This window comes from Dichomitus squalens, assembly GCF_000275845.1.
Source record: "Dichomitus squalens LYAD-421 SS1 unplaced genomic scaffold DICSQscaffold_1, whole genome shotgun sequence".
Taxonomy (NCBI): Eukaryota; Fungi; Basidiomycota; class Agaricomycetes; order Polyporales; family Polyporaceae; genus Dichomitus; species Dichomitus squalens.
In genome coordinates this window covers 3,378,931-3,396,223 of record NW_006766883.1, presented here as the reverse complement: position 1 = coordinate 3,396,223, position 17,293 = coordinate 3,378,931, and the positions used below count along the sequence as shown (strand labels likewise).

The 17,293-nt window shown below is 55.1% G+C and overlaps 4 protein-coding genes and 1 non-coding gene across 5 annotated transcripts; 1 reads left to right on the top strand and 4 right to left on the bottom strand.

Annotated features, from left to right (window-relative positions):
- Positions 1 to 103: 103 nt before the first annotated feature.
- Positions 104 to 5,038, bottom strand: DICSQDRAFT_77246 (cysteine proteinase). The gene is made up of 14 exons (XM_007360813.1): positions 4,074 to 5,038; positions 3,907 to 3,999; positions 3,664 to 3,854; positions 3,517 to 3,615; positions 3,368 to 3,463; positions 2,790 to 3,295; positions 2,609 to 2,717; positions 2,307 to 2,558; positions 1,690 to 2,253; positions 1,513 to 1,630; positions 1,209 to 1,458; positions 971 to 1,156; positions 523 to 915; positions 104 to 449 (listed from the first exon to the last, which is right to left on the bottom strand). Exons 1-14 carry the CDS (start codon positions 4,820 to 4,822, stop codon positions 369 to 371), a joined length of 3,687 nt encoding a protein of 1,228 aa, XP_007360875.1. The 5' UTR covers positions 4,823 to 5,038; the 3' UTR covers positions 104 to 368.
- Positions 5,039 to 6,961: 1,923 nt separating this feature from the next.
- On the bottom strand, positions 6,962 to 7,417 carry DICSQDRAFT_47870 (uncharacterized protein; the record flags this gene model as incomplete). The annotated part of the gene is made up of 1 exon (XM_007359864.1): positions 6,962 to 7,417. A coding segment is annotated over one exon (456 nt), but the record flags the coding sequence as incomplete, so codon positions are not given.
- A 2,444-nt stretch (positions 7,418 to 9,861) lies between these two features.
- On the bottom strand, positions 9,862 to 9,950 carry DICSQDRAFT_t4. The gene has a single exon. It is a non-coding gene; the product is annotated as a tRNA-Val (tRNA).
- A 1,179-nt stretch (positions 9,951 to 11,129) lies between these two features.
- On the top strand, positions 11,130 to 14,436 carry DICSQDRAFT_151730 (cysteine proteinase; the record flags this gene model as incomplete). Its single annotated transcript, XM_007360812.1, has 5 exons — positions 11,130 to 11,310; positions 11,337 to 11,630; positions 11,694 to 11,997; positions 12,053 to 12,250; positions 12,315 to 14,436. The coding sequence occupies 5 exons, from the start codon at positions 11,130 to 11,132 to the stop codon at positions 14,065 to 14,067; spliced, it is 2,730 nt and encodes a 909-aa protein (XP_007360874.1). The 3' UTR covers positions 14,068 to 14,436.
- A 109-nt stretch (positions 14,437 to 14,545) lies between these two features.
- On the bottom strand, positions 14,546 to 15,565 carry DICSQDRAFT_151729 (uncharacterized protein). The gene is made up of 5 exons (XM_007360811.1): positions 15,537 to 15,565; positions 15,408 to 15,464; positions 15,306 to 15,356; positions 14,991 to 15,242; positions 14,546 to 14,928 (listed from the first exon to the last, which is right to left on the bottom strand). Exons 1-5 carry the CDS (start codon positions 15,550 to 15,552, stop codon positions 14,606 to 14,608), a joined length of 699 nt encoding a protein of 232 aa, XP_007360873.1. The 5' UTR covers positions 15,553 to 15,565; the 3' UTR covers positions 14,546 to 14,605.
- Positions 15,566 to 17,293: the final 1,728 nt, after the last annotated feature.

The window sequence follows — 17,293 nt, the reverse complement described above, 5'->3', positions numbered from 1 at the left end:
CTAGCAATTCCTATCTATGTTCACGAGTTGCGAACGATCTTCGTCGGCCGAAGTCAGATGCAAAAAACCGTTTGGAACCGCCAGTTCCTCCCGTCAGATCATAGGATATGAAGTTGAAACAAGGAATATCAGAGGAACGAATAGATACAGCTTTGGTTCGCCAAATTCGATCATAATAGTATATATGGAACCAAACATGCGTGATGATGCTACACTACTGCTGATCGTGATGTATGCAGAGCTACAAATAGGGCGGATGTGCAAGTCAAAAGTAAGCGGGAGCGTTCGGCTCGAGACGAGTAAGTGACTAGAGTGCTGAAGAGTACGGAGATACTGGAGCGTGAGGACGCGGCGCAAGGTGTTCCCCTTCACTCCTCTTCTTGCAGGGTGTCAGGGTTGAATCGGTGAACGGTGTCGATGACATCTACACCCTTCCGCACAAAGACAAGCTGTGCGAGGAGTTAGGGTTAGTACAAGGACCTTGTTGGGAAACGCCGCCGCCTGAATCGGACAGAGACTCACCATGTACGGATTTGCCGTCGACCCCGTCGTATCAGCGAGAACCTCGTCCTTCGACACCGCGCTAACGTCCGAATCATTGTACTTGAACCACTCATCGGGGCGGTCAGGCAGATTTCTCGAGTAAAAGAAGTAGTGGCCCCACGACGGCGATGACCCGCGATGGATGAACACCGATGTGAGCTCGTACGCCGCCGACGTCTCGTCCTTCCAAGTGTCCTCGATCTGCTGCTTCAGCGTCGCCATCTTCTCGCGATCGGTGCGCAGCTGCTCCTCAATGAGCGACTCCTCGCTTGACAGCGATACTAGGAGCTCGTCGTCCGGAGGAAGGTTGATGGCTGTCTGCTTGGACAAATAGTCGACGGTGTTGGCGAAGGCGGATGCGAACGGCGCATGCTATACAGGGCGTCAGCGCCGCTTACATTATGGGAGCATATGCAGGGCACCATACCTTGCCCTGCGTAAGCCTCTGTACGCGATCTCGAGCAGCAGTCAACTCCGTATAGATGGTTTTTGAGCGCGCTTTCTTCTCCGGATTTGCACTGTCGAGGAAACGGTCCAGATAGATCGTCTCTCCAAACTTGACATACGCTTGCGACTTGTATGCCTGCTGCGTCTCGCGATTGAATTGCACCCGCTACACCGAAGGTGAGCAGATGCTGGATCACGACCGCATGAAAAGGGCTTACCTGCAGCTGCACCTGAAGTAGGGGTGGTGGATCGACGATGGAGACTTCCATACGCTTCTTCTGCCCTCCGACCTCTACGACGTCGTCAAAGTAGCGGGCAAGCCCGTCGTACAGGTCGAATCCCTCATCTGCGACGTTCACGTGAAGATGGGAGAACAAGTCCTCCTTCTCGTGTATTGACGATTGGTGTAGTGGGTCTTCGTTAAGAGACAGAGAAAGCAGCCGTTGCCGCTTCTTGCCATAGAACAACCTGCAGAGGTTGCGTCAGCAATGATCCAGTAGTGATATCACAACTGAAAAGCACCTCTTTACTGGACTCGTCTTGTCGTCGTCGGAAGTGGCCATGCCCTGAAAGTCGAGTAGCGCCGTCTCGATCTGGAACATGCAGTTATCCATGCACTCTGACACGTCATGCTGTCGTCCTACACATCACCTCAGTATGTCAGCGCATCCGCACATGATAGAGTAGGCCAGCGCATACCGAACATCATCACTGAATCGTCCGTCTGTCTCGCCTTCCTCGGTGGCAACGGCGGCGGCACCTTCCCATTCCCTGGGGCCTGCAACGAAGAATCCTCCTGCATCTCTACATCCGGGTCACTTGTCGCAGGTCGCTTCGAAGAAGACCCTATGGCATTCTCAATGAAGCTGGCAGCCTCTTCACCCGACCCGCTCGCCTTCATAGTTGGAGGGCTCAAAGCACTTGGCCCAGGGGGAGTGTGCGCGGGCGTATCAACGTCCATTGCCGACTCTCCATCACGGTCGCGGGAACGTTTTCCGAGCACACTCCCGGTAGGGCTCTTCGGGCTCTGCAGCTGCGTTGCAGGCGGAGAGGAGCGATCGAATGACGATCGCGGCGCCATATCGTCAACGAGGGTCGCGTCAGTATCGTTTGAGGAGTCAGTTCCTGCCTTGTCCGAAGTCTCGTCCTCTTCCTCGTCCTGCGACGTCACCAGTGCGAGCTTAGCGAGCTCTATCGCGGGTGTCACTGCGGTGGTCTCGCAGAATTCCAGGTTCCAGAAGAGGTCGGCAAGAAGGTTTACGACTGCAGATAATGAGTGAGCACAAAGGGATCTTCGGAAGAGGACGAAAACGTACACTTCTTAGAACGCATGATCTCGCGCCGTGTGACAAGACGTCCGCCAACACGATGGCGCTTCAAATCGTCATCTGTAAACTTTTTCTCATCGAAGGACTTCGCGTCCGCTGTGGCCAGTGACGCGATCGCAGCCCGCAGGTCTTTGATGGTATAGAAGTACTGGAGCAGGGAGTTGAGGTAGCATGTATTCCCCAGTTGGTTGAGGCCTCTTGGCATTTCGGGGCTGATGTTAATGACGGTGGAGTCGCCAGCTCAACAAAGGTCAGATAGGACTAAAATCAGCAGAGAATGGGTTGCTCACGATCATTACCAGTGGCGAGGAATTGGCGTAGTCTTTCGCTGTTCGTGACCTCCGCGATCACGCTCAAAGCCTCGCGCATTCTTTCCGACTGACTCGGCTGATCCTCAACCTGGTCGTCCACAGTCACGTCAACGCCAAAAAGCTCCACATAAACATCAGACAACGACGGAATAGCACATACACGCATCGAGAACACCGTCAAGAGCATCGTCTCATCGACATCCTTCGGCACGTAAAGCGTTTGATACGCCGTCTCCGGGGACATTCCGCTCCCTTTCTCTTCGCTCCACACCTTGAGCAAGGCTTCGCTACCCCGCTGCTCCGCGACGATTTTCAGGGCATCGTTCAATTGCGCCCGTTTCCGCGCCACGTCCGAGAAGTCTTGCCACGCCCGCTGCCGCGCACTCCGCCACGCCTGGGCGATGAAGTCGTCATCCACCTCACCATCGAGCTCGACTCCGAGGTCGTTGTCACGTCCGAAGCCGAGCAGGCGCGCTGCATTCGCATAGTCTTCCGGGGTAAATCGGTACCGTTCGCGCTCTTCGACGATTAGACCCTGGAGCTCGCCCGGAACGTTCACGTGGAGGCTCAGCATCGTGTTCACGATAGTGAGTAGATGGGCGAAGTACGTCATCGTGTTCGCAGGGTCGCATCTGCATTGCGCGAGGTACGCGAAGGCGAGAAGCTCTGCACAGGCGATACAAGTCAGAAAGGCGCACTGCTACCATTACCACAATCAGGTGCTGCGGATGAGCCTACCCCATGTATACGTGCTTGGGGTCATGCCCAGTGTCTTCCAAGATGGCTCCAATGCGGTGTACGATGCTAAGATGTCAGGCAGGTGCCCGCGCGAGACTGCAGAATTCATCAGTATAGGAGCTCAAAAGGAATATCTAAGACAGTCTGACGCTGAGAAACGTGCGCGCCGATGGCTGTCTGGTACAGATCGCGCTCGCTGTCCGCCCTCACATGAAGCACTATGGGGTTGTAGTCCTTCATCGCCTCCTCTGCGATCGTTGTTAGCGATCGTCATCGTCGCAGCGCACACTACTCACTGTTCGCCTTCTCGTAGATAGCAAGCCACGCGCTTAGCTCAACCCAGGCGCGGAGAAGCTTTGTACGCGACGCCTTTCCTTCTGCTGTAGAAGGATCGATGGGTGGCGGTTGTAGAGTGAGCTCTTGCGTGTTGCTATCGCCTTGCGCGAGCTTGTCCGTGGGAAACCCCAACACTTGGAAGACTTGCTCGCTGTGTTCAGTCAGCAGATGCGCGGTCGGACATCGGGATCCACCCAACTTACACATGGCCGTTCCAACCAATTTTTGTCTGGAACCTAGGTCTTCCTACAGGCAGCGCCCGTGTCTCGTCTCTCCACAGCCGATTATCGATTATACTGAAGAATCAATGTATTGACCGGAGGTAAGACACAAGCAGTAGAGACGAACGCGAACGCGATGTCCTACTCACGTCAACACAGTCTCCCAAGCAGCCACAGCAGTTGCCTTAGGAGTCTTGTCTATAGCAGGATGGCCTATTTTGTCGAGCGTGAACTCTTTGACGAGCGGTGCGGGAATAACACCGGGTATCACATCCGAGACCAGGCAGTACATGGAACATTGGCAGCAGATATAGAGGTCCAGAAGGAGTTCGCCGTACACGTATGGAGGGTTCAACTTGGTCGCGTCCACCGCCTTCTCGTACCGATGCCAGTGATGGGTCATATTGGAGGGCCCAGATGGCTGCTCGCCATCGCCGACGCAAGAGGCTGTTCGCTTCCGTCGGTTCTGGTCGGGGAGTGGCGTCTCCGGGTTCCTGTGCAAAGGCGGCAGGACGGTGGATGACTTCCACAGCAGTAGGACCCATCCGTTATGTTCCCGGCAAAAGTACGCGTTGGGATGGGGGATCGCGGTCCGGACTTCGTCCGCGCTCGGAGTGTGTGATGGAGGAGGCGAGACGAGGGGAGGATGTGGCTGAGCGCTCACCGAGTAGAGTGCATGGTCTGGGTCATGGAGCATATCGGCAAGGAGGGGTGGAAGGACACCCGGACCTGGCCGCGCCTTCCAAGTGCGAAGGGAGGAATCGTACCAATGCAGCTCTTCGGACTCATCCCTTCCATCTATTTTGATCTTGCGAGCTATGCCTGTCTCTCCCCAGCTGTCGAAGGTATTGAGATTCTCCCATTCATTATTAGGATCGCCCCAGGTGTTAGAAGGCATCCAATTGGGAGGGTCTTTGGGTATGGGCTCCTCAACAACAAGTACCGGCTCTCGAAAGGAGGAGCTCTCTGGCGGAATGTAAGAAGTGCTGGAGGAACCGAGCTTTGAGGATCCTGTGCCGTAGAAAGTGGCGGGGTCAATTTCTCGACTGTCGGAAGGACGAGGTGGAGTCTGAGGGCGATCATCTGAGGTTGCGGGCCTTCGCCTCGAGCCGGAGGAAGACGGTAGGTCTTGGGTCATTGCAGGAGTGGAAGAAGGAAGAGACGAGTCGTCGGTGGCTGCGGAGAGGAGGAGCACGTCCGAATCGACAAAGTCCATGGACGCAGCTTCTCGCCCCACGTGTATCAAGCGCCCTTGGCGCTGTAAGCCGCCGTCGACGTTAACCTCGAGCTTGAATCTGCTACATTTGCCACCAGTATGGGCTAGTACGGTATGTGAATTTGTGTCGTAACAAGCTCAGCCCAAACCCAATGAATGCGATATTTGGCAAATGACGCATACACGATGGGGCTCATCTGGTAGATCAGCATCCAACTCTATTATATAGTATCGAACAGTGATTCGAACACGATCTCTATCTCCTCTCCTCTCCGTCTCAGCACTTCCGTTCCCCTCTTCGTCGCCCGGTTTCACGGGACTCGCGCTCAATGGTTTAGATCGATTACAAACGCGACGGCATGCCATGTCCAACAGCGCCCGTACCGCGACTCGTCGCGCCCACCAAAGGTTTACTAGGGATCTGATTCCCAACTCCCAACGCCGAATCCCCCGGTTCAGACCGTTCAGGTACGTGTTCTCGACTGTCCCTGTTCCTGGCCTTCTATCTCGGAATGATGTCTCTCATCGATCTCCGTCCAGAATTTGATCAAGTCCACGAGTTCCTGTCATTGCCGGGCGTGTGGCAGCCTCTCGAGCTCGCTGTACTTGTACACGTCCGAGAAGATCCGCTCGGCAGTCTCCAATGCCTTCGACTTGTTCTTCACTTCCTTGAAGCACTTGTTCACGCTGTTGAGCCGCACGCTTACCCAGTGCTTGCGGTTGACGTGGAGAAGTGCGACAAGCTCCGTCTCCCCCGAATAGTATTTGATTTTGCCGTGCTCTCTCTTTCCGATGGTTCGATGCTACTCAGTCCGCAGGTTTTAAGTGGACTCCGCTGGCCCGGTGACAGACAAAATGATGATCAGCCTCACCGGTGCAGCTTTCTTGTCTCTGATCTTACTGGCCAGCAAGTTTGGCAACCTCCCGTATGCCTCCTTGTTTGCGGATATCATAGCAACACATCTGTAATATTCAAGCAGTCACGGGGAGGACGGGCAAAACATATAGATTACAGTCGAGTCGCTACACAGCTGCATACGGGAAGCGAAAGAAATTACAAGTAAACAACAGACAATGCATCACTGGCACGAAAGAAACCTAGTCTGCGATGGCACATGGATTTACGGGAACTACTGACACGGTCACCCCGCCGTCCGACATAATGGGCGACTTCCCTCTGACTTTGGGCCTGCCGCAAGCAACCTCCTCCGTCTGCGCATAATGAGTGTGGGACAGGTGCTGCTCTCCCTGTGACACGCTATAGAAGAGCCGGTACAATGACTGAACACGCGCCTTCTCGCCGTAATGCTCCACGAAGATATCGCACCATATCCGCATGAGCTGCTTTACCACTTTATCAGCAGTGGCGACCAAGCGGTCTTGACCCGGCCACTCGAATGTATCAGCGCTTGTCTCGAGAGAGTAGTGAGCGCGGAGGATCTTTTCGATGTGCTTCAACGCAAGTGGTCGCTCCCGGGCCTTGAACTCCCTGAAGCATTCGTTGATACGTGTGAGCCGGTCGCTGCCCCAGAGCTCGCGATTGGCAAATGTGAGGGCCTCAAGCTCCAGTTTCGTAGAGTGAAGCTCTGTTTTCTCCAGCTCCCTCTTCTCGAAGGTAGGGTATTTACCGAAGTTTGACTCCCTGAGGAAGCGGACGCGGCTGCCGAAGATTTGTCGGAAATGGTATCCGAGGCGGAAAATCGCCCTGGAGAGGGGCGACTTGTATGGGCAATTGGCGGAGGCTGCAGCGACGATGGCACAGCCCCACGTCACCGCCCACCATGCGCCATTGAGCGCGAGCAGGATCCAGGAGAGCGTAGTGTTCAATTTGTGAGCGAGCATGACGACGCCAGTGGAGAAGAGGAGGACGCTGAGTTGTAGAAGGATCGAGATGCATGCAACGCTTCCTCGGATGTGCCACATTCGAAGGCCATGGTATCGGTAAAGGCGCACTCGAACGCGGCTGCGTGGAAGGGAGGGCTCGTCGAGGACGTACTCGCGGAGCCACTGCTTGACCCATAGGCTCATGCCAGACGCGATGAGACTGCAGAGCAGGCCCGCGTTAAGCAGCGCGTTCAAGGCAATGTCGATGATGCTGCTCTGAAAAGGCTCCGTCTTCAACCCCACGGTGGCGGCGCTCTGGTTCCCGATCTGCTGAGAGATTGTCCGAAGGATATCGACAGCAGCCTGAGTATTATCGGGTTGAAGCGATGTAACGCTTTGGCCTACAAACAGGGTGATGACAGCCGAGAATATGCCAGACTGAGGAGAAACCATCAGTAGAGTGAGATTATTCATCTCAGGCCCCCGGTACTCACAAATGCCAGAAAAGCGTCAAGTTCATCAGACATTGCCTTCACGTTGTCTTCGTCGCGTTCCCGCAGTGCATCCGCGCACTCCGTCCATCCCTCGTAGTAACCCGTCTGCCCGATGGAACCCAACTCCTCGTCCTAGTACTAATCAGCAAATGTAGACACATAATTCTCGAAGGCATCCTTACAATTGGCATAGCCGGGGGTTTGACTGAAACTGGCAGACGAGAGAGTGTACCTTGTAGGGTCCTGAAGTCAAACATGTTCCTGCTTGCAGGGATAGTCGTGGCTTGCAACCGAAGTGGACGAATAGAACACCTGAAGACCGTAGACGTATAGTCGCCATCAGTCGAATGTGCGTTCGTCGGCATATATGGTCCTGCCCACGAGGATTTGCTGCTGAACAAAGTTACCAACGACACTAGGAGCGACCTTCTAACATCATGGTGGACATATACGCGCTGCAGACTCCACGGAACCTCTGGGGTAAAGCATTCCACATTAGTGCTGTGATCGGCACAGCGGGTCATATACATTCGAGAGTTGTGGATATGTCGCAGCCCTGTTTGGGCGCATTGCCGCACACCTCAGGCGCGGATTCTAGAGCTAACCATGGTTTAAGTCGAAGTCACTTGCATGCCTGATACACGCTTGAACACGCATACCATGGGACGAGGTCGCTTCTAGCTTCCAGTATGACGCCGCGGAAGTGCATGTTCCGAGCGTGAGAGACTGCGAGTCTGGGGAGTGGCAACGAAGCATCCTCGAGTGAAGAGGCGAGATCCTGGGAAGTACAAACCATCAGTTGGAAGCAGAATATTTCCGACTGATGCCTACCTTTGCCACCTGAATTGCAGGACGTTTGGTAAGTTACCAGAAGGCGAGACCTGGCTCTCGTTTGAACGTTGCAGAAATGTATCTCGGCTTTCGCAATTCGAAGACTGCGCTGTGGGAGTATGACATGCCGAACGAGTGCGGCGCTCAGGAAGGTTTCAGTCAACGCGGCATCTGCGGTGGGAAGGGTGATTGTGAAGTGAATGTTAGATGAGTCTCATACCGCATTGTGCGTTCTTCTCGTTGAACGTCGCAGATGTGCGCACATCCTGAAGATATGTCAAAGTCCCGTGGGCCAAAACGTACAACGAGACGTGGTCAAGCCGGGGAGGAACGAGGTCGAGACTCCATCATCTCATCATCCGGACATACGGGAAGCCTGTCATTGTCAGATGGATCACTGGACCCATTCGAGGGCTTCTAGACCAGTCGTGCTCTTCGCCGTAATCTAGAGGGGTCTGCGCACCTCCGAGATTGATACACAATGCATCGCTTGTGGCAGCAGTGGCCCGTACATGTTGAGATCGACATCCTTCTGTCCGACTTTGAATAGAGTAGATCCCGACATACCCATCTCAAACACTTAACTCTCGTAGACCCAGCATGTGGTAAACACGATATATTGTCCACATACCTGGTGTCCATAGTCTAGGAGATAGGAAGGATCATGGGAGGGTCCTCTCACGCTCACGCCGTGCACGTTCTTGCGGTGTACCATAACAGGCTCACGTGTAGCCGTAAGCTCACTACGCACTGCGCCACGCCTTAAATAGTTGAAAGCAGCACTGGCCAGTGTCAACGCTCGATGCACTTGTCCACATTGGACACGCATTCATGCTGATACCGTGCAATTGAAATTTCATGACCCGGTGTCTTCAGAAGCATTGTTACACGCTGAACTGTTGAGTGGATGCAGCATGGCTTATCAGAGCATCAGCTTCGAAAATTAGAGTCGTTGCAACGAGGTATACGCAGGCTAGCTCAGACGCTTGCAGTCCACGGGTGACCGGGTCCAATGGCATCTACACGTTTGAAGCACGGTTGCTGTAGCACCCCACAGGAACATGTCAGAATCGAAGCGGAGCATATAGCACGGTCAATACCTGGCATCGCTACATAACACGTCTGGTAAAAGTAGAGATATCTGCGCAGGGGCTGTGAGTCGATGGAATGATGGTGAGAGCAGACGGTGGGCCGTGGCGGCTTACCGTGAATCGAGAATGCAGTATTGTTGGGGTACATTTGAACATTCAGAGCTCGGTGGGGAAGCAGAGGTTTTGATTTTGCCGTTCGATGGGTCTCAGTCAGAGACAATGTAGTTAGAGACTTGGTCGCAGAAAGCGACAGAAGGCTCTTCGAACTTCTTCCCGACGTCCGCCGGCTAAACTATGGTCTTGGCGCTTGTGATCGCAATTATAGCACAGCCACATCTGGCTCCCCGCGGGAAGCGGCCGATGTGCGTCTTCTGTCATAAACAGAGCGCGGTTTTGAGCTAGTGAGAGACTCCTGGAGGAGCACAGACAAGCATAGTCCGGAACAGCGTCTTCGTTCATAGCTGCAATCTCCAAAAAACAATGAGTCGGCCCAGGATCGAACTGAGGACCTTCTGTGCGCCCAAACACATAGTGTTAGACAGATGCGATAACCAACTACGCCACCGACCCGATGATGGAAATGATCCAAGTTGTCAGTAGATTGTGCAGCAATTGGAGGCCGAAGATATCGGATCGCTTTGTACAGGCCCCATGATATTAGTGGACCTGCAAAGACCTCGCGACAAATCATGGAGGAATGGGCTTGACTACAGCCTGGAGTGCGTGGGATACGTCTGATATTGTGAGTAGAATACCCGGCAGGCACCAGGCACGTTGAATTTATTACAGCGCGGTCCCGAGTAGAACATGGGTATGTCGGTCTGTAGACATTGTCATACGCCTGGCATTGAGTATAGTGGTGTGGTTTGGATGTTGGGAGGAGATGCGAGTGCTTAGGAAGCGGCGAGGAAGTGCTTGGGTTTGGCTGGCACACGGAGTCGGCGGCGTGTGCCTGGCGGACGGGCGGCGCGGACCCGGACACTGCTCAGCGGTGAGCGCTCAGCCTGCGCGGATGAGCGTCACAAGTACTGCCGCCTTCTCTCGCCCAACCTCTCGCCCGTCCACTCCTTCGTCCTCCGCAGCCCACACCAATTGCGGCCTTTCTCTGCACTCTGGCTGGCTCGGGATCGCTTTTGAATCCCCACCTCCGCCATGAAAAAATGGATCTCCTTCGGAACAAGCCAAACGCCCGCCGCTCCCGCCCCCGTCGTCGTCCAGCAGCCTCCGATCATCTCCGCTGCAGACGCGAAGCTCTTTGGTCTCGAGAATGTGAGTCTTCACCTTGCTTCGCTGCTATTCTTAGCATGATATTAACATCTTTCAGTTTGGCAACACTTGGTGAGTGATCATTGCTCTCGCGCGCTCCCATCCCACATCGCATCATACCCAAACACTCCCTCGAGATGCTCTCGATCGTGTCCGCTGTCTATCGAAATTTGCCACCGTTATGACCCCTCTTATCGGCTTGGCCGCGCTCTTCTCCGCACCGCCGCCCTTATTTCGACTATCAGTGAGCTAGAGCTAGCCGCCCTTCGCCAAGCACCGACCTTTGCGGTAGGAAACCGACGAACCTGCTTCTCTCCGTGCTCGGCGTCATCACGTCCAGCTCTTGCGGCTGAGAGCTATGAAAGTCATCGGACTTTCTTTCCGATATTGTGACGACACTCGTCCCCTCCAACTCTCCAATCACATCCACGGGTCTCCGACGCAGTACTGAAGACCTCTCGCTAATCTATCCTTGTTTCAGTTATGCCAACTCCGTCCTTCAGGCCCTCTACTTTTGCGGTCCTTTTCGCGAACTTCTCCTCCAATATCCAGACCCTTCCGTTCCCGACATTCCGCCGCTCCCTTCCGTCCCTCCCATACCCATACCCGTCCCAAGCCATCCCCAGCAGACCCCCACTGTTTCGCGCAAGAAGCCCATCCGCACGTCCTCCGTCTCCGAATCCCCCGCAGTCAATCCCCATGCGCCGCCCGCGATCCCCATCCCGCCTTCACCCCCGACTCTGTTCTCAGCCCTCCGTTCCCTCTTCCTGCACATCAGCAGGAACCCGGCGGACAAGGGCACCGTGGCACCGAAGGCGTTCATCGACAAGCTTAAGGAGCTGAACGAGATATTCCGCCCCGCTCAGCACCAGGATGCGCACGAATTTTTGAACTACCTCCTGAATAGGATAATGGAGGACATGGAGGACGATGGGCGGAAGCTCGGGTCTAACGCGAATGGGGTAGAGAAGTCGGGCGAGGACCGTGAGTGCATCCTATTCTTATGTCCTGCCTGAGTTCGGAATGACCCATATGTCCCTCGTGAAGTGTCCACATCGATAGCGACACTGTCCACACAGCCCGCGCCCTCGACGTCGACGGCGCAGGCCACAGCATACCATTCGACTATTGTGCACAGGTTGTTCGAGGGTGTCTTGACGAGCGAGACGCGCTGTCTAACATGTGAAACTGTCTCCTCCCGCGACGAGTCGTTCATCGACCTCTCTATCGACATCGAGCAGAACTCATCCGTGACCGCATGTCTCAGGCAGTTCAGCGCGAGCGAGATGCTGTGCCAGAAGAACAAGTTCTTCTGCGACTCTTGCTGCGACCTTCAGGAGGCCGAGAAGAGGTGCGTTGTTCCTCTTCGATAAGCGGCGTGGTCGTTGAATACCCCCGAACTGTAGAATGAAGATCAAGAAGCTCCCGAACGTCCTTGCCCTGCACTTGAAGCGCTTCAAGTATCAGGAGGATCTCGGCAAGTACATCAAGCTCGCGTATCGCGTAGCGTTCCCGTTAGAGCTTCGGTTATTCAATACTGTGGACGACGCGGAGGATCCCGACCGGTTATACGAGCTCTTCGCGATCGTTGTGCACATTGGAAAGTATGTATACTAGTTGCAGAGACCATCGTTGTTCGCCCTGCTCACTCTGTTCTGCCCTTTGCAGCGGCCCGCACCATGGGCACTATGTTACTATCATAAAGGCAAGGGGAGTATGGACACTCTTTGACGATGACAGCGTCTCAACTGTCAAAGAGTCCGACATCCCTAAGTACTTCGGCGATTCCAACAGCGGAACGGCCTACGTATTGTACTATCAAGCTGTAGACATCGACCTTGCTGCGCTCGGTCTCAAGTCCGCATCACCTCCCCCCGGCTCTAGAGCGACAACAGACCTCGGCTCCGTCCCTGGCAAGCCCGTCGGTATCGCAACCACTGAGCCGAGCGAACAAAGCCATACCCCTATTTCACCATCTCTTCAGAGACCTCCTGGACTGCATTCTTCGGTCGATGACCTTAACTTATCAGATAAGAGTGATTCCCCTCTACCGACGCCTGGGGCGGCGCAACCGATATCTTCAACCAATAACACCTCCGACTCGTTGCCCGTCATTGCCCCTACACCTTCTTACCCCAACCTCGTCGTATCCGTGCCAGATGGACCGCCGACCCCCGGTCCGATGTCTCCCTCTCGGGAGAAACATAGTCATGGCACCTTTGGCAAGGCGCTGAAAACCCTTCGCCAGACTCCTTCGCTCCGCCTCAAGACCCCGAACGGCAAGGACGGATACCGACGCAGTGTTACCGACTCCTCTGCGAACCTCCTTCCCCTCTCCTCGACACCCGCGTCCCCGAGAACGCGTCGACCACAAACGACAGAAACGACTGCTACGGCGTCCACGACCGAGACCAGCACGCACGAAACCGTGCCATCCGTACCGTCGTCTCCCCTCCCCTCGAAGGGCTACGCGTTTCCGAATGGTACGGCCGCGACGAGGGATAAGGAGCGCACTCCCGAGAAGAAGTCGAGCACGTGGTTCCGCCGGAAGAGCACCCGCGAGGAGACGATGCCTGTCGCATCGCCCTCCCTATCCCGGCTCGGCCGGCGTGGGTCCGAGGCGGCGATCTCGGGCACGTCTTCGCCCGCCATCCCGTCCTCGCCCGTGCCCCCATTCGCCTCCGGGTCGCGGACCGACCCTCCGTTCTCACCCTCTTCACACAAGAAGTCTGCCCCGGATTTATCGAAGAGCGTCAGACGCGAGAAGCGCGCGTCGGGTAACGCCTCCTCCAAGCTGCCTCCCCGTCCGTCGACTGCGGGCGCGACCATGACATCGTCCTCCAGGGGCTACCACTCAGGCGTGGGTGTGCCACCCCCGCTGCCCACGCTACCTGGGTCGCCCATGACGCCCGGGAAGGGCACCGCTGCGGACTCGTTCTTTCCGCCGAAACGGAAGGAGCGCGACGCCGCCGACGGGTCACCTCGCCAGCCAGAAGAGGCGTCCCTCCCTCCTCTCCCATCCACACCGGCGGGCGACAGCGGGAGAGAACGACAACGAGAAGCTCAATCAGACTCGGTCCCACCCCCAGCCCGCATCTCTCAATCCGATTCCCAATACTCCTCCACGACCTATTCGCATTCAAACCACACTTCGCATACACACGGGCACGCGCGCCCCGGTCCGCCAGGCTCAGCGTACTCAGAACCAGACCCTTACGCGACTTCATTGAGCTTTGGGAGGTCGGGAGGGGGCGGGGTGGGCGACACGCCGGTCGTGCCGCACAGCAGTAGCTCGAGTAGCTCGACTGGGAACAACTGGAAGCGCGCAACGAGGAAGCTGAGTCTCACGGCACCTAACATCTTCGGGAAGAAAGATAGGGAGAGGAAGGAGGTGCCGCCCCCGAGTGCGTTCGCGCGGTGAGTGGATGAAGCTAGGGGAGGAAAAGTATGTCTTGTTGTGTTTTCATGTGTTGTCGCACTGCGCGGACGCTCGACTTTCTTTTGCACTCCCCATTTTTGTATATTATTACTCGCTGTTACAGTTGTCATCAACACCCGTGCGCCCATGAGGATGGGATGGACAGAGATAGGCATTATTAGCCGATACATACAGCTCCTCGTGTTCGACATCTTTTTATCACCTTCGCTTTTCGTCATATGGCTGTACTCTCTTACCAATATCCCAGTATACTTATCAGTGATTCATCCAATCCGCTATCCCTGTCGCTGCCCTCCCTGTTCAATCCTGTGCATCCCCTGCACTCTGTTTCGACATAACCGCAACTACTTCTCCTGCCCCTACATCCCCAGGTACCAGTGTGCGTCAAGACATACACGGATAAATGTTGACACTGACGAGAACCGTTTCGATGCGACAGCATGCGTACTTTGGTGTCACACAAATAACAAGATTGCCAACATATAGCTTCATAAGCCAACTCGTGCTTCACAGTCCATCCTTAAGTACGGAGTGTTTCTTCATCTAGACGGCGCCGCTGCCACTTCCGACACGCACATGCACAAAACGCGTCGCAAACACACTGCGCACACGCGCAATCCACACGTGTGTCTGTTCTCCCATTAACATCTCTCTCACGCTCTTCAGACTCTTCCTCAGCTGCAGCACCAATCATGCGACCGCCGATGGTCGCGGCGCCGGCAGCCGCGACCACTTCAAGAGCGGCTGGCGCGACGATGGTCGCACCTGCAGATTGGAAGACGGAGAACAGTCCGCCCGTGAACGCTCCGTAAAGTGTGGACTGGATGCCAGCCGCGATGGATCCTAGCAAGTAAGTCTCGAGGTGAACAAGGATATGACGCTCGCAATGGGACAGTGCTACCCACCACCAATGACTCCCCCAGTACCGAAGCCGATCACTGGAAGCGCGGCTGCCACACCCGCGACAGCAAGTGTGGGCACTGCGGCGCCTACCAAGGCAACCCCGCCGACCACTTTGGCAACCTTCTTCCAGTCCGTGCCATCAGGCGGGCTTGTCGTCGCTGTCTCTGTTTGGTTCACGGGCTCCCGACGGCGTGGACAAGTGCATGTGGGATGAAGGAGGTTCTCTTGTGGGGGAGTATATGGGGGAGACTGGCCTACCGACAAGATTATGATTCATGCATGGACGGCTTCGAACTTCGCTGGAAGCTGGCACGTACCTTCGGGAGTGCTGCCCTCTCCAATTTCTAGCTCATTTTCAGCAGAGGGGTCTTAGAAAGACTAGGATCATATATCATTCCAAAGACGTGAGGACGGCTTACTCCGCTGGCGATCAATCTTGGCGTCGGTGGGCACCAGGCCTTCAATACACGTTTCGCCTGCGACATGATCAGGCACCAGATCACCCGTCAGCAGGGAGATGTATATGACGCGAGACAGATTGGACTGACTGGACGCAGTGACCATGACGGGGTACGATACCATCGGTGAACACTCGTATGAGTTAGGAGGGCTCTGGGCAGGAGAGGACTCGGAATGATATAGGCATGAGTTGGAACTCCGTCACGCCGTTCACGCAAACACAAATGCCCGAGAACCGCGGCGTGGTGCTCCGCCCAAGGTCCAAGTGTGCTGCGGTTGTTCCGCGAGGGACCAGCATGTCGGTGGCTTCGAAGATGGGACGACACGTGCCTTGGTTTCTTCGGAACATCGGTCTTATCAATCGGGTAATTTGGGAGTGAACATACGACCGATATCGTAACAGCCCGGACGTCCTTCGCTTCCATGCCTCGGGAACTTGAAGCATTGGGCCATTGCGAGCGGATCGAAACGTGAATTGCCGTAACACTTCGAAGGCCTGTGTGTTACACCTCAGGGCGGGTAAGAGGTGGTCAGGGTCGTCCTGCTAGGATATATGCTGTAGTGATCGGGAACACAAGCAGACCTGAGTAGTGCGCGCAATATTCGAGCTCAGTGAGCGGCGGTAACTTCCGAGCGGCGGAGGCTATGTCATAGGATCGTATCTCAACTGACTGCGCGCCTAACCCGCCGTCTTTCGAGTTGAGCCAGCTCCTTCTCTGTTCCACATGGACGACATATAGGGCCCCCTTTCCTGTTTTACCTCGGACACAGCTGCCCGTGGGATTGCGCTCTCTGGCCAACGCTTCCATGGGAGGTCATCGAGAAGGTCATCGATCATTCATCCGAACACACCAGGGCTCTCTGCAACCTCGCTCTCACCTGCCGCCAACTCCATCCCCGTAGCTCCCTCGTTCTCTTCAACCATGTTCAGCTAGAACGCAGGCAGCAGCTCTTTGTATTCTGCGATGTCCTCCAGGCTCAGCCTAATTTTCGGTCCATCGTGCGCTCTCTCACAATACGCCTGGAAGAGTTCTCCCCCTTCCCCTTACTGTCGATCCTCCCCGATCTTCGCAGTATCACATTTTTTGGCTATAAGAACTTTCCTCGCCCACGTAGATTTACATCAATACACGGGTCGACTCTTCACTGCTGTCGACAGTTCGGGCGAGGCCTTCGGAGCCTCACTTTCCGAGGGGTGCGGTTTCGACATTGCACCGCCTTCGTCCGATTTATCACGGCGTTTTCCGGCCTTCAGGACTTGGTTTGCGATGATGTGCAGATATGGTAGTCTCGTGACCAGACGTTCGGAGCTTCAAGCGGGAACGAAAAATCGGAGGTTCCCGAGCACCTTAACGTCTGGTGGCTTTACCCCCGTGACTCCCCGCTCGGTGACCTCTGTGACATCCCTGGCTCTCTTCCGACGTCTCCGAGCTCTCCTTGCGTGCGCCTGCCTGCTTATCTCCCGCCATCTTCGAGCTGCACTGATAAACTCGGGGCTGTGAAGACAAGGATTAGATCCGACTAGAGTTGAAGCAAGATCTTCAGTCAGTAAGGAAAGACTATATTGCAGCAACGAACTGTACCTAGAGTTGAAGCAAGACTACAAAGGTTAAGTAAGTAACTACAAGTTAGAGGTAGATATAATGAAGTACTCACTCTTCAGTCAGTAAGGAAAGACTGAAGAGGGAGGACGCAATCTGAAGTCCTTATATACTACAGAGAAGTGTCCATGACTAATCGAAGAGTGGTTAGTCACATGTACCATAGTGCGATGAATAATACGATGGTGAAAGAATTGCGACGTATCGCACCATAGGATGAGTAAGAGATGAGTAAGGCATAGACC